General features: G+C 38.2%; 1 protein-coding gene across 2 annotated transcripts in view; it reads right to left on the minus strand.

The window, feature by feature from the left end:
* The window catches only part of LOC141402756 (bumetanide-sensitive sodium-(potassium)-chloride cotransporter-like), a 325,712-nt gene that overhangs the window by 44,774 nt on the left and 265,181 nt on the right, over positions 1 to 15,757 (minus strand). For both annotated transcript variants that reach the window (XM_073984675.1, XM_073984674.1), the window contains exons 15-17: positions 9,031 to 9,513; positions 3,152 to 3,262; positions 2,683 to 2,902 (exon numbers count right to left, since the gene is read on the minus strand). In XM_073984675.1, the coding sequence (XP_073840776.1) occupies positions 2,683 to 2,902; positions 3,152 to 3,262; positions 9,031 to 9,513 (814 nt within the window). The remainder of the gene's footprint in view (positions 1 to 2,682; positions 2,903 to 3,151; positions 3,263 to 9,030; positions 9,514 to 15,757) is intronic.

Consider the following 15,757-nt stretch of genomic DNA (forward strand, 5'->3'; position numbering starts at 1 on the left):
CCGAAAAACTGCACAACGAACCCGGAGTTTTGTTCCCGTTCTTTTTAATAGTAAAACTCGTAAAAGAGAAAACTGTAAAAAAATTGTTCTCACACAAAAGTATTTTGAAAATGTACGGGAACGAAAAAATGGAAAAAACGTAAAAAAAACTGGAACAAATGTCAAAGTCGGCCAACAAGCCAATCAGGAGGCGGCAGCCATGTTACTACAATTTTATACACGCTAAAATTTTTCGTGTAAAAAGTTTTTAAAGAGAGCGTCATTCAGCGCAATTTTAGTAGTGAACATTTTACAACTTTTTTTGTGTACGGGAACGGTTTCTCTGGTAAAATATGTAAAAGTCGTAAAATTTTTTTAAACTTTTTAGTTCTGGAACAAAGCTTATAACACAGCTGCTCGGGCAACCAACAACTACACCACGAGCACCGAACTTCGAATCTTTAAGTTCCCGATTATCTACGAATCGTCTGATCATAGTGTTACCGATTATCTACGAATTACCTACACCCGATTCTCTGATGATCGACAATGGTTGTGCTCGAAGTTCCCGATCATCGTCGAGTTCCCTATCATTTATAAATCTCTTACCCACAAATATCGTCTTCTTGATCATCTGCAAAACCGAACAACGAATCATCGAGTTCCCGATCATCTTTAAATCACCTACATCTGAACATCGAATCATCGAGATACCGATCTTCTACAAAACCGAACAACGAATCTTCTAATCGCCTGGTCATCGATCATCCACAAATCGCATACACCCGTACCTCTAATAAGCGACTTTCAGTTGTTGTTTTTGCTGTAGCATCGCAAATATTTTCGTTCGTATATCTTTTTCAGTTATCTGGTTCTGGGTACTCTGAGCCCAGATTAGAAAATTCTGCAACCTAGACTGACTGTGACCATACGAATCAGGAGACAGCCGTGTCGTACGGTCCCAATCCACATGCGGGGCATGTATTGGGTGTCGTGCTATCAATTCGGGCCCAATACGAGTAGCGACGACTGCATGCCCGGTTTTATTTAGACTAAAACAACTCGTGTTTCCTTTGTCAGTTGGTGTTCTTTTGCTGCGGTTGCTGGGGGTGGTTTCCGAGTACGGCATTCACACTGTATCTTTGTACTGCCTGCGTAACTGCATCAGTGTTAATACTATTCAAGCCTGATGGTATCGTTATCTAAAGGTCACCGTTTGTACCTTTAGTCCTCTTACTATATAGATCATGAAGATCTTTTCTGACGTGCCTGGATGGGGAAAGCTTTTGCACTAGAATGTAGCAGGGATGCTCAGTACGATAACACCCAAGCTTGTACTGTATCGACAACATCTTGTTGTGTTGATGCACGGGTAAAAGCTTTGTCTCTTCATGAGGACGGTCCACTGGTGTCATGAGAAGGCACCCTGTTGCAGTCCTCAGGTCGTCATTTCGCCAGTTTTGAATATTCTTCCACTGCGTGTCGCTAATATTTGCATAACGCATAAATTCATTGTCCCAATTTGAACTTCTATAGCTCAAAAATGGAAAAACCTACGAAAATACCATTAAGGTTAATCTTATAGATAATTTTCACTGCTATACAATTTTCTTTAGTCCCATTTCAATAGGCCACATGATATTTAAACATACCACATTTGAACACAAGCAGATTGTTAACTAGCTTTTAAATCAATAAACAGCTGATGTATCCTGCAGAAAAGGGTGATACATTTTCGTTTCATTCTGTATGGCTTAATGGGTCCCTATGGCGACCCTGGACGTGACTGAACATACCACGACCAATAGCAAACCATGTGCCAAAATATGCTTTTTTTAGTAGGGGTACTGCCTTTTGTCGCCAAAATTCAACTTCGACATATGAAAAAGTAAACAACAGGACCGACAACATCATATATGGCTAGGGTGGCAAAATACCATCAGCTTAATGTAGGTGACATTTCTTGGGCATTTCATCCATGTAAATCTTCTCTACACGATGGATGATATTAATCGAGGTGCACTTATAGATATAAATCCTCTTGTCCGTTCTTACTTTCCAAAACGAAGCGCCCAAAAATTCAGTAGAACACATACTGCCATAAACGATTTTTAGTTTAAGTGAAGGCTAATTTTGTTCGAATTTATTTTTGCTACTCTCCTCTGATGGTATAGTTTTTTTTTGTTATTTTATCAGCAAAATAGATTGATTCTATATTCGTTTTTACTAAAATTCAAATATTACCCTCATTATGGACGATCTTTACTAATTATAATAATAAGTGCATAATTAGGTTTTATTTTAGTTTTTCAAAACTGTACTCAAAACTATTTTTTGTTGGCCATCTCCCATTGCCGCTGGTTATATTAACCTTTCGACGAGCTCTGTAATCCATTCGAACAAATCAACACATTAAAAGTTTATAATTAAAATAATTTGCATTCCTTGTTTCAACAGCAATTGTTGTTGTCGAGTATCAATAAATACTACAACAACAACAATAAATGTAAGACTAATTAACATTCATAAATATTTATATTAATCCGTATTCGAAATTTCATTGGAAAAATGTTTCCAGAAACTGAAGTTATTTCAGTATACAGCCTAAAGCTTACTAGTTTCTCTGTTAGGCAGAATGAGTTTGGTGTGTCTGTGTGGGTCATAGATGTGTTTGTGGGAGAGATATGGTCATCATCTGCTTACCTTGGGATACATTGCGACTCAACGAATCCATGCTGCCGCTCAAGCCATTTTGTCCAGTACGTTCGACTGAATTGAGGTCGGCAGAGCTTTCGTTGGGCTGCAACGTACGTGGCACATCCAAAATATTCCGTTGGGCATTGCTTTCATCGCCCAATATTTGTGAACAATCCAAACCATTTGGAACACGTAGTATAGCCACGGATAAGTACATGTCCAATGCCTTGAAAATGAGACACGAATTTTATGGTTATTTTCGTAAGTGTTCAGTCATCACTACTCAATGCTCAAAGAGTTTCAGTAGAACTCGTAAATGGAAATAAGTTCGAAGTTCGTCGAGCAACGAGTAGCAAGGAAATACAAAAAAGGCTATTTCATGATGAGTTTCTAAATTGAATGACAAATGAAACAACATCTCATAGCGAGAGTTCAGCAACTGTGAACTAAAACAATTTCGAAAGCGAATACTTACCTTGTGCATTATATTAAAGTATTGGTTTAGATCCTTGTGGTCACAGGTCTGCCAGTCTGCCTTGTAGCCCATTAATAAAATATTCGGTTTCAGTTTGCCAATGCCGGAAGCCTATGGGGAGAATGGAAAAAATGTGTAAAATCATAACTAATGAAGAAAGGTTGCCTGCCAATATGTGAACAAAAGAATTGAGATCTGTGTTTATTTTTGTACAACACACCTACACAGTTCACATTACTAATATCCACATCATCCAGTCATGGTGGGTATATTAAAACAAAACCAAAAAGTTATAAATCTTTATTAACTATACAATGGGAATAATATTTTAGGATGTTTTATGACGTGGCAAAAATATTTTGCTTTTTTATTAGAACGCACATTATTATCAGTACATTTTAAAGTAGAAATTTAAAAGAAATGAACAGAATACAAGAGGAAGTACTGACGTATACACGTTGATCATAGCGTATACGCCACAAGAGTTCCTCAGAAATAAATTGCATATAATGAATAGTGGTACATTGGGGCGTATAAAGTTTATTGAAATGTAAACACCCCACTGAACAAATGCTACATGTGTGTGTGTGTGTGGTTGCAATAAACTATGGTTTTATTTTCTGACATGTTTCCTTTTAACGTGTGTTTTTTACGTCAGTAGGTGGCAAGGTACGAAGTTTTTAATGCAAACAACGTATGGCTTTATGGGAACTACAAACGAATTCGTGTAAAAACATGTTTGTTTTTATAAAACGTGCCACAAAATGTCATCCATGATAAATATGCAGCAAAACCAAAGCGTGTGGTAAAGATTAATATGCCAAAAACTTGAAAAATCCACGCCATGGACCTTTAAAAAAATCACGCCATGGACCTTTAAAAAAAATCACGCCATGGATATTTAAAAAATCCACGCCATGGATATTTAAAAAATCCACGCCATGGACCTTTAAAAAAATCACGCCATGGACCTTTAAAAAAATCACGCCATGGACCTTTAAAAAAAATCACGCCATGGATATTTAAAAAATCCACGCCATGGACCTTTAAAAAATCCACGCCATGGACCTTTAAAAAATCCACGCCATGGACCTTTAACACATCCACGCCATGGACCTTTAAAAAATCCACGCCATGGACCTTAAAAAAATCCACGCCATGGACCTTTAAAAAATCCACGCCATGGACCTTTAAAAAATCCACGCCATGGACCTTTAAAAAATCCACGCCATGGACCTTAAAAAAATCCACGCCATGGACCTTTAAAAAATCCACGCCATGGACCTTTAAAAAATCCACGCCATGGACCTTTAAAAAATCCACGCCATGGACCTTTAAAAAATCCACGCCATGGACCTTTAAAAAATCCACGCCATGGACCTTTAAAAAATCCACGCCATGGACCTTTAAAAAATCCACGCCATGGACCTTTAAAAAATCCACGCCATGGACCTTTAAAAAATCCACGCCATGGACCTTTAAAAAATCCACGCCATGGACCTTTAAAAAATCCACGCCATGGACCTTTAAAAAATCCACGCCATGGACCTTTAAAAAATCCACGCCATGGACCTTTAAAAAATCCACGCCATGGACCTTTAAAAAATCCACGCCATGGACCTTTAAAAAATCCACGCCATGGACCTTTAAAAAATCCACGCCATGGACCTTTAAAAAATCCACGCCATGGACCTTTAAAAAATCCACGCCATGGACCTTTAAAAAATCCACGCCATGGACCTTTAAAAAATCCACGCCATGGACCTTTAAAAAATCCACGCCATGGACCTTTAAAAAATCCACGCCATGGACCTTTAAAAAATCCACGCCATGGACCTTTAAAAAATCCACGCCATGGACCTTTAAAAAATCCACGCCATGGACCTTTAAAAAATCCACGCCATGGACCTTTAAAAAATCCACGCCATGGACCTTTAAAAAATCCACGCCATGGACCTTTAAAAAATCCACGCCATGGACCTTTAAAAAATCCACGCCATGGACCTTTAAAAAATCCACGCCATGGACCTTTAAAAAATCCACGCCATGGACCTTTAAAAAATCCACGCCATGGACCTTTAAAAAATCCACGCCATGGACCTTTAAAAAATCCACGCCATGGACCTTTAAAAAATCCACGCCATGGACCTTTAAAAAATCCACGCCATGGACCTTTAAAAAATCCACGCCATGGACCTTTAAACAATCCACGCCATGGACCTTTAAAAAATCCACGCCATGGACCTTTAAAAAATCTACGCCATGGACCTTTGAAAAATCCACGCCATGGACCTTTAAAAAATCCACGCCATGGACCTTTAAAAAATCCACGCCATGGACCTTTACAAAAACCACGCCATGGACCTTTAAAAAATCCACGCCATGGACCTTTAAAAAATCTACGCCATGGACCTTTGAAAAATCCACGCCATGGACCTTTAAAAAATCCACGCCATGGACCTTTAAAAAATCCACGCCATGGACCTTTACAAAAACCACGCCATGGACCTTTAAAAAATCCACGCCATGGACCTTTAAAAAATCTACGCCATGGACATTTGAAAAATCCACGCCATGGACCTTTAAAAAATCCACGCCATGGACCTTTAAAAAATCCACGCCATGGACCTTTAAAAAATCCACGCCATGGACCTTTAAAAAATCCACGCCATGGACCTTTAAAAAATCCACCCCATGGACCTTTAAAAAATCCACCCCATGGACCTTTAAAAAATCCACCCCATGGACCTTTAAAAAATCCACGCCATGGACCTTTAAAAATCCACGCCATGGACCTTTAAAAATCCACGCCATGGACCTTTAAAAAAATCCACGCCATGGACCTTTAAAAAATCCACGCCATGGACCTTTAAAAAATCCACGCCATGGACCTTTAAAAAATCCACGCCATGGACCTTTAAAAAATCCACGCCATGGACCTTTAAAAAATCCACGCCATGGACCTTTAAAAAATCCACGCCATGGACCTTTAAAAAATCCACGCCATGGACCTTTAAAAAATCCACGCCATGGACCTTTAAAAAATCCACGCCATGGACCTTTAAAAAATCCACGCCATGGACCTTTAAAAAATCCACGCCATGGACCTTTAAAAAATCCACGCCATGGACCTTTAAAAAATCCACGCCATGGACCTTTAAAAAATCCACGCCATGGACCTTTAAAAAATCCACGCCATGGACCTTTAAAAAATCCACGCCATGGACCTTTAAAAAATCCACGCCATGGACCTTTAAAAAATCCACGCCATGGACCTTTAAAAAATCCACGCCATGGACCTTTAAAAAATCCACGCCATGGACCTTTAAAAAATCCACGCCATGGACCTTTAAAAAATCCACGCCATGGACCTTTAAAAAATCCACGCCATGGACCTTTAAAAAATCCACGCCATGGACCTTTAAAAAATCCACGCCATGGACCTTTAAAAAATCCACGCCATGGACCTTTAAAAAATCCACGCCATGGACCTTTAAAAAATCCACGCCATGGACCTTTAAAAAATCCACGCCATGGACCTTTAAAAAATCCACGCCATGGACCTTTAAAAAATCCACGCCATGGACCTTTAAAAAATCCACGCCATGGACCTTTAAAAAATCCACGCCATGGACCTTTAAAAAATCCACGCCATGGACCTTTAAAAAATCCACGCCATGGACCTTTAAAAAATCCACGCCATGGACCTTTAAAAAATCCACGCCATGGACCTTTAAAAAATCCACGCCATGGACCTTTAAAAAATCCACGCCATGGACCTTTAAAAAATCCACGCCATGGACCTTTAAAAAATCCACGCCATGGACCTTTAAAAAATCCACGCCATGGACCTTTAAAAAATCCACGCCATGGACCTTTAAAAAATCCACGCCATGGACCTTTAAAAAATCCACGCCATGGACCTTTAAAAAATCCACGCCATGGACCTTTAAAAAATCCACGCCATGGACCTTTAAAAAATCCACGCCATGGACCTTTAAAAAATCCACGCCATGGACCTTTAAAAAATCCACGCCATGGACCTTTAAAAAATCCACGCCATGGACCTTTAAAAAATCCACGCCATGGACCTTTAAAAAATCCACGCCATGGACCTTTAAAAAATCCACGCCATGGACCTTTAAAAAATCCACGCCATGGACCTTTAAAAAATCCACGCCATGGACCTTTAAAAAATCCACGCCATGGACCTTTAAAAAATCCACGCCATGGACCTTTAAAAAATCCACGCCATGGACCTTTAAAAAATCCACGCCATGGACCTTTAAAAAATCCACGCCATGGACCTTTAAAAAATCCACGCCATGGACCTTTAAAAAATCCACGCCATGGACCTTTAAAAAATCCACGCCATGGACGTTTAAAAAATCCACGCCATGGACCTTTAAAAAATCCACGCCATGGACCTTTAAAAAATCCACCCCATGGACCTTTAAAAAATCCACGCCATGGACCTTTAAAAAATCCACGCCATGGACCTTTAAAAAATCCACGCCATGGACCTTTAAAAAATCCACGCCATGGACCTTTAAAAAATCCACGCCATGGACCTTTAAAAAATCCACGCCATGGACCTTTAAAAAATCCACGCCATGGACCTTTAAAAAATCCACGCCATGGACCTTTAAAAAATCCACCCCATGGACCTTTAAAAAATCCACGCCATGGACCTTTAAAAAATCCACGCCATGGACCTTTAAAAAATCCACGCCATGGACCTTTAAAAAATCCACGCCATGGACGTTTAAAAAATCCACGCCATGGACCTTTAAAAAATCCACGCCATGGACCTTTAAAAAATCCACCCCATGGACCTTTAAAAAATCCACGCCATGGACCTTTAAAAAATCCACGCCATGGACCTTTAAAAAATCCACGCCATGGACCTTTAAAAAATCCACGCCATGGACCTTTAAAAAATCCACGCCATGGACCTTTAAAAAATCCACGCCATGGACCTTTAAAAAATCCACGCCATGGACGTTTAAAAAATCCACGCCATGGACCTTTAAAAAATCCACGCCATGGACCTTTAAAAAATCCACCCCATGGACCTTTAAAAAATCCACGCCATGGACCTTTAAAAAATCCACTCCATGGACCTTTAAAAAATCCACGCCATGGACCTTTAAAAAATCCACGTCATGGACCTTTAAAATATCCACGCTAAAATTGTTTGACAAATCCTCACACATAGGCATGTTTTTGGGTGGTGTTTTGCCATATGATTTCATTCTTTGTCCTGTGTTTATATTTATATTAGGTGTTGAGATGTCAGTTATGATATGGTCGCAAATATTTAATTTGATTTTATTCACATCTACGCATATTAAATGTTTGCTTTGTTATGCTGTCAAAGCAAATTTTCATTCTTTCCACCCAGTGACGAATGTATAAATACATGTGTATTACCATAGAGAACATGGCAAGTCCTTGTAAGTGACATGTCAGAATTCATTCATTGTATGAATTGCTCTTCATTTCAATGAGAAATGTTGACGAGACAAAAGGTTTTTTTGTTTTGTTTGGACTGGCAATTACTTCTTCTCACCCGTATGGACATACATACATACATCCGTACATCCATCTAACGATAATCACGAACTTGCAATTTCTTTTAAAAAAGTAAGGACCTTGGTTTTCCTTGTAAGGCGTGTTACTATGTAAGGGATGTTTAACAAATTTTATTTTCCATTATAGTCACTAACTACACACACACACTTACATACATATTTAATTTGTTTTTTTTTTAGTTCAAAGAAATCATTAAACAATGCTTAATTTACGCAAAACACCATCATCATCATCTAAGTCACCACCATTAGAAGCGAAAATAATAACAATAACATTATACTAACCTGCATCAATGCTCGGGATCCAGATTCAAAATCTTCACCATCCACCAATGAATAGAAACCTTTAACACGATGTCTACGGAACCAAGTGGTGGCACGTTCCTGTAAATAGTTGCGATAACGTTGTGAGCTACTGCCACGCAATACGTGACCGCAAACCATCAACGACAAATTCTTGGTTAGCATATAGGCGAAATCGACCAACACCGGACGGGTATTGGGCAAGCCAGAGAGTACCAAAATTTGCGGACGATAATTTTTAACATGCTCCTCAACATTGTTCAACTGTTGTACAGAAATCAAAGCATTCTTGTACGTTTGGGCCTGGGTGGTGGAGCCCCAATTTACGTCAGGCTTACGATATGCTACGATTAAGTACAGTGCCAATACCACAGCAAATGTGATCAAGGCGGTTGCCCATGATATCAAGAACATGACAGCGACACAGAGAATAGCACCCACGAGACTTAGCCACATGTTGTAGTACTGTAATGGAATGGAATGAAATGAAAATTAGTGTTGGAGTGGAGGCAGGGTGGTGGAAACATATTAACATAAATTAAAGTACATTAGTAGAGAAGAATATCTTCGTGTTCTTGTTGGCGTTATTGTTTCGGGTGTTTGCACACAAGGCACGTTTAATCTTCTTTCTCACATAAATTCAATAAAATATTCTTAAGATGACAAATTGTTGATGCTGCTATGAACTGTTCAGGAAAATTTAATACAAAATGCTGGAGGTACTGTTGACATGCTAAGACTTTGTATTTCAATTTGCCAGGCTTAAAGAGCACAGCATGCCGGATATTGTAAGTAGGCCCATGGCTAAATGGGCATTGGTGCATGGTTCGTTTAAATAAAATAAATACTCTTTATTTTTAATTTATCCAACATGTTGGCTCATTATTACCTGACATAAGGGGAAATAGTATATAGTATCCCACTTTTCAAAAGCACCTGTTTCATCATTTAAATTCAATAATATTCATTATACCCTACACCACTATGTGGGGAGGGTATTATAAGTTGGTTTTGGCCAAAAAGTTTGTAACGCATCGAAATAATGGTCGTAGACCCATACTTATATATACCAAAATTAATGTCTCGACGAGCTGAGTCGATCTGGCTATGTGTGTCCGTCCGTCAGTCCGTCCGTCCGTCCGTCTGTCCGTCTGTCCATCTAAACCTTGTAATCACGCTACAGGTCGCAATTTTGATCGGATCGTCACGAAATTTTGGGGGTTGATGGGGGTCCCGGTGGGGAAGAAGCCTATTGATTTTGGTGATAGTCGGATAATATTTAGGGGTCGGAATGGACAAAAAACTTATGTGGATAAAAAGACAACGTTTTTTTCCAAAGCGAATATCTCAGCTTCTATACGGGGTATACCAAAAGCGAAACCTGACAATAAAAGTAGAAAATATCGCCTTTATAATGATGTAAAGTAGGTTCTCGTAGGTGATCAAACAACGAAGATATCACAATAGTCGCAAATAAAACCCAAATTTTCATTTTTGCAATTTTAATTATAATGACGAATATCAGAGCTTTGGTTGGGGACTTTCCAAAAGTAAAGCCTGGCTGTGAAAGTAAAAGATTTCATCTATACAATATTGCAAGCTAGGTCGGCGTAGGTGACCAAATAACGGAGATATCGCAATAGTCGATAATACATCCCATTTATCCATTTTTTCGGAAATCACGTTACAGGTCGCAATTTTGATCGGATCGTCACGAAAATTTGAGGGTTAATGGGGGTCTCACAGATTAAGAAGCCTATTGATTTTGGTGATGGTCGGATAATATTTAGGGGTCGGAATGGGCAAACACTTATTTGGAGAAAAGTCAACATTTTATTTCAAAGCCAATATCACTGTTTCTTTAAGAGGTATATTTAAAGCAAAACCTGGCAAGGAAAGTAGAAAATACCACCTTTACAACGATGTAAAGTAAGTTGTCGCAGGTGGTCAAATAGCAGAGATATGGCAATAGTCGATAATGCATCCCATTTTCCGATTTTTTTGTAATCACGCCACAGGTCGCAATTTTGATCGGATCGTCACGAAATTTTAGGGGTTAATGGGGGTCCCACAGAGGAAGAAGCCTACTGATTTTAATGATGGTCAGATAATATACAGGGCTCGGAATGGTCAAAAACTTATTTGGATAAAAGGTCTACGTTTTATTTCAAAGCCAATATCTCCGTTTCATTAAGACGTATATCAAAAGCAAAACCTGGCAAGGAAAGAAGAAAATATAACCTTTACAACGATGTAAAGTAGGTTGTCGTAGCTGCTCAAACAACAGAGATATCGCAATAGTCGGCAATGTATCCCATTTTCTGATTTGTTTGTAATCACGCTACAGGTCGCAATTTTGATCGGATCGTCACGAATTTTTTGGGAGTGGATGTCGGTCCCACAGAGGAAGAAGCCTATTTAGTTTGGTGATGGTCGGATAATATTCAGGAGTCGGAATAAGCGAAAAGCTTATGTGGAGAAAAGTCAAGGTTTTTTTCTTATGGGAATATCTCCGCTTCTGGTTGGAGTATTCCAAAAGGAATACCCGTCAATGGAAGAAGAAAAGATCTCGTTTATATTGATGCAAAGTATGTTGGCGTAAGTGAGCAAACCGAGATATTGCAAAATTCGGTAATATACCCAATTTTTCCATTTTTTGTAATCACGCTACAAGTTGGAATTTTGACCGGATAGTGACGAAATTTTGGGGGTAGATGGGGGCCCCACAGAGGAAGAAGCCTATTGATTTTGGTGATAGTCGGATAATATTTAGGGGTCGGAATGGGGAAAAACTGATTTGGAGACAAATTAAAAGTTTTATTCTTTGTGAATATATCGGCTTCTAGTAGGGGTATTCTAACGGCAAAGCCTGCCAATGGAAGAAGAAAATATTACCTTTACATTGGTGTAGAGCAGGTTGGCGAATGTGGTCAAACAAGGGAGATACCACAATAGTCGGTAATGCATCCAATTCTTCCATTTTTTGCAATCAAGCTACAGGTCGTAATTTGGATCGGATGGTCACGAAATTTTGGTTGCTTATGGGGGTCCCAGAGAAAGAGGCATATTATTTTCGGTGGTAGTCGGATTATATTCACTAAAAGAAATGTTTACCTGTGAAAAGCTTATGCACAGGGGTAGTGGTGTAGGGTATCACATGGTCGGCCCCGTCCCGACTATAGCCTTTGCTCACTTGTTAATATTCATATTTATCAATAATATTCATTATTGACGACCTTTTCATAATCCATTCTATTTATATTTGTTTTGAATTTAATTTCATTTAATTAATGTCACAACGTTGTGTAGACACACACATATTCCACTAAATTTGGAATATCACTAAACTTTAGTTCCTGAGGAAGAATAAAATATCTACGGTAATTTATTCAAACGTTTCTTAAGGCAACAATTCTATTTACCTAACCAAAAAAAAATATTTCTTTCTCCATTTCTTTGCAAAAATTACGTATTTTACGAAATTGGGGAAAAAATTGTCGTCTTTGATTTCTATAGTTTCAATCAGTGACGTTAGCAGGATTTCAGTTCGAGGGGGCCCAACTTGCCCAAAAAAATACGAAAGTTAAAAATGTTGTGTAGCGTTACATAAAGCTATTTTAAATTGTTTTTAGTTGATTTTATATGCAATATTACCACAAAGTATATACAGTGAATAGAGAGAGATCACAATATTTTAGATACCAGTTTGGACTTCTGAACAGAGTCCTATTAGTCCTTGAATGCTGAGAATTAAAAATGAACCATATCAGGTCACGTTCTGTATAGTCTTTATACAACAATTTTTAACCTAATTCTCCAACAGAATTGAAGCAATAACTAAAAAAATCTTTCAAATGGATATAACCCATATAGGTTTCGTGTATCCCAGAATTTTCAACCACATTAGCTCTTGTTTGGCATTTTGTGTTCTAAATCCCGCAGAGAATTGCTTATATAGGTCCACGTTTTTGCTTTCGAAAGATTTTCTATAACTCGAAGCTATTAGCATAATTTTTAAAAAATATCGTCTGTAATATGGATTTTGGAAATAGTTTTGGTGGAGAACCTCCATGCAGAAAGTGGTGGAAATGGATCCACGTTTGAGTACAGAGATTGTATTCGCGAATATGTCGAATAGAAATATACAGTGTTTTAATGTGGTGGAGGGTATAAACAGTTCGGTCCGAAAATAACACATTTTGTTCTTTAAAGTACTTATCCAGATATCACACATCAATGAGTTGTATCGAATATGTTCAATCAAAAATTGTCTATAGCTCCCTTTTGCAACACTGGTTGTATATCCAGCTATTGTAAGACAAGTAAGAACGGCGTTAAGTTCGGCCGGGCCGAACCTGTTATACCCTCCACCACAAACTGTATTGAAGTAAAATGGAATAATTAGTTTCCTTTCGTGTATGAAGAAGACTTAATACTAAATTTCAGCAATTTCAATTTTGTTAGATTTATTCGACCTTTATAATTGATTAAAATTAAATAAATTGATCAAGCTCGAGGTCTATGTTTTTTAAAATATCTTTATTTTATCGATATTTCGCAATTACACTGAATTGCATCATCAGGATTATCGTCGTCATGTGTTGTAAATATTGCAATATTCGACATAGATATTTCGCAATTACACTGTAATTGCGAAATATCGATAAAATAAAGATATTTTAAAAAACATAGACCTCGAGCTTGATCAATTTATTTAATTTTTTTTCAGCAATTTCGTTAAAACAATGTGAGGCAATCAAAACGTCGATCTATACCGACAAATTTCTGACGGAAAGTGTTTAGACTCAAAGAAGACTAAATACCAATATTCCTATATTTCGGTAAAAGAATGTGGCTAAAACATAAAAATACCGAAAATCAAGAAGTACGCTTCTATGGGGATATAGAAAAACGTGGACCTATACTGATAATACTCTTCAGGAATATTTTATAAATATTGGAAGAATAAATAACGAATTTCAGCCATTTCGGTGGGATATTCACGTCACAATCTTCAGTATTACAAAAATCGGGAGGTACCGTTCTAAGGGGGGCTATATCGAAACGTGGACCTATACCGACGAATTTTAGTCGGAAATGGCGCAATATAAAAGTACAGACAAATTTCTGGCGAACAGTTTTATATCACATTGAAGATTAAATACCAAATTTCAGCCATTTTAGTGGAATATTGAAGCCACAACCTTCAAAATACGGAAAATCGGGAGGTACATTTCAATGGGAGCTATATGAAGGCATGGACCTATACCGAAAAATTTAAAGGGTAAGTTTGAGTACGCCCAACGAAGTCTAAATACCAAATTTCAGCCATTTCGGTGGAATATTGAGTCTACAAGGTTCAAAATACCGAAAATCGGGAGGTACCGTTCTATGGAGCCCATATGAAGGCATGGACCGATACCGAAAAAAAGTTCTGGGGAAAAATTTTATACCACCAACGTAGACTAAGTACCAAATTTCAGCCATTTCGGTGTGATAATGAAGCAAAAACCTTGAAAATACCGAAAAGGCGCGGACCAGTATTACAAAAATCGGGAGATACCGTTCTAAGGGGGGCTATATCGAAACGTGGACCTATACCGACGAATTTTAGTCGGAAATGACGCAATATAAAAGTACAGACAAATTTCTGGCGAACAGTTTTATATCACATTGAAGATTAAATACCAAATTTCAGCCATTTTAGTGGAATATTGAAGCCACAACCTTCAAAATACGGAAAATCGGGAGGTACATTTCAATGGGAGCTATATGAAGGCATGGACCTATACCGAAAAATTTAAAGGGTAAGTTTGAGTACGCCCAACGAAGTCTAAATACCAAATTTCAGCCATTTCGGTGGAATATTGAGTCTACAAGGTTCAAAATACCGAAAATCGGGAGGTACCGTTCTATGGAGCCCATATGAAGGCATGGACCGATACCGACAAAGTTCTGGGGGAAAGTTTTATACCACCAACGTAGACTAAGTACCAAATTTCAGCCATTTCGGTGTGATAATGAAGCAAAACCCTTGAAAATACCGAAAAGGCACGGACCGATACCGACAAAATTCTGGGGGAAAGTTTTATACCACTAAAGAAGACTACGTACCGAATTTCAGCCATTTTGGTAGGATAATGAAGCTGAAGCCGTTCAATGGGGGCTATATCAAAAAGGTGGACCGGTATATCCAATTTCCGTACCAACCATCCTGCAAGTAATAAAAACGTCTGTACCAAATATTGACTCTCTATCTTTAAAATTGCGAGCTGTATCTTGATTTCAACAGACGGAAGGAGAGACGGACATGGTTAAATCGACATAGAATTTTATGCTGATCAATAATATATGTATATACTTTATAGGGTCCCCGACGAATATTTCGATGTGTTACAAACGGAATGACAAATTTAATAATAGTTTTCTTACGAGGGTCGCCAGGCGTCATTTGAAATTTTTTTGTAAAGTTTGACAGTTTTTAGCCTAAGCGTGCACAGCACAGTTTCACATGCGTTGGATTGTTTATAACGACTAGAATAAATCACTTTGCAAAAAAATGGAATTTACTTGTGAACAATTTCGTCCGATAACAATTTCTGTGACACAAAATGGAACTAAAAGTCTGGGGGTGAACAATTCCTTTTTGGACGTGAAAGCCCTTGGTGAGTATATTAAGAACTCAAAAGGAAATTTTCGCCATAGGTCA

Source organism: Musca autumnalis, unplaced genomic scaffold (genome assembly GCF_047663935.1).
Source record: "Musca autumnalis isolate F117 unplaced genomic scaffold, ASM4766393v1 scaffold_4, whole genome shotgun sequence".
Classification (NCBI taxonomy): Eukaryota; Metazoa; Arthropoda; class Insecta; order Diptera; family Muscidae; genus Musca; species Musca autumnalis.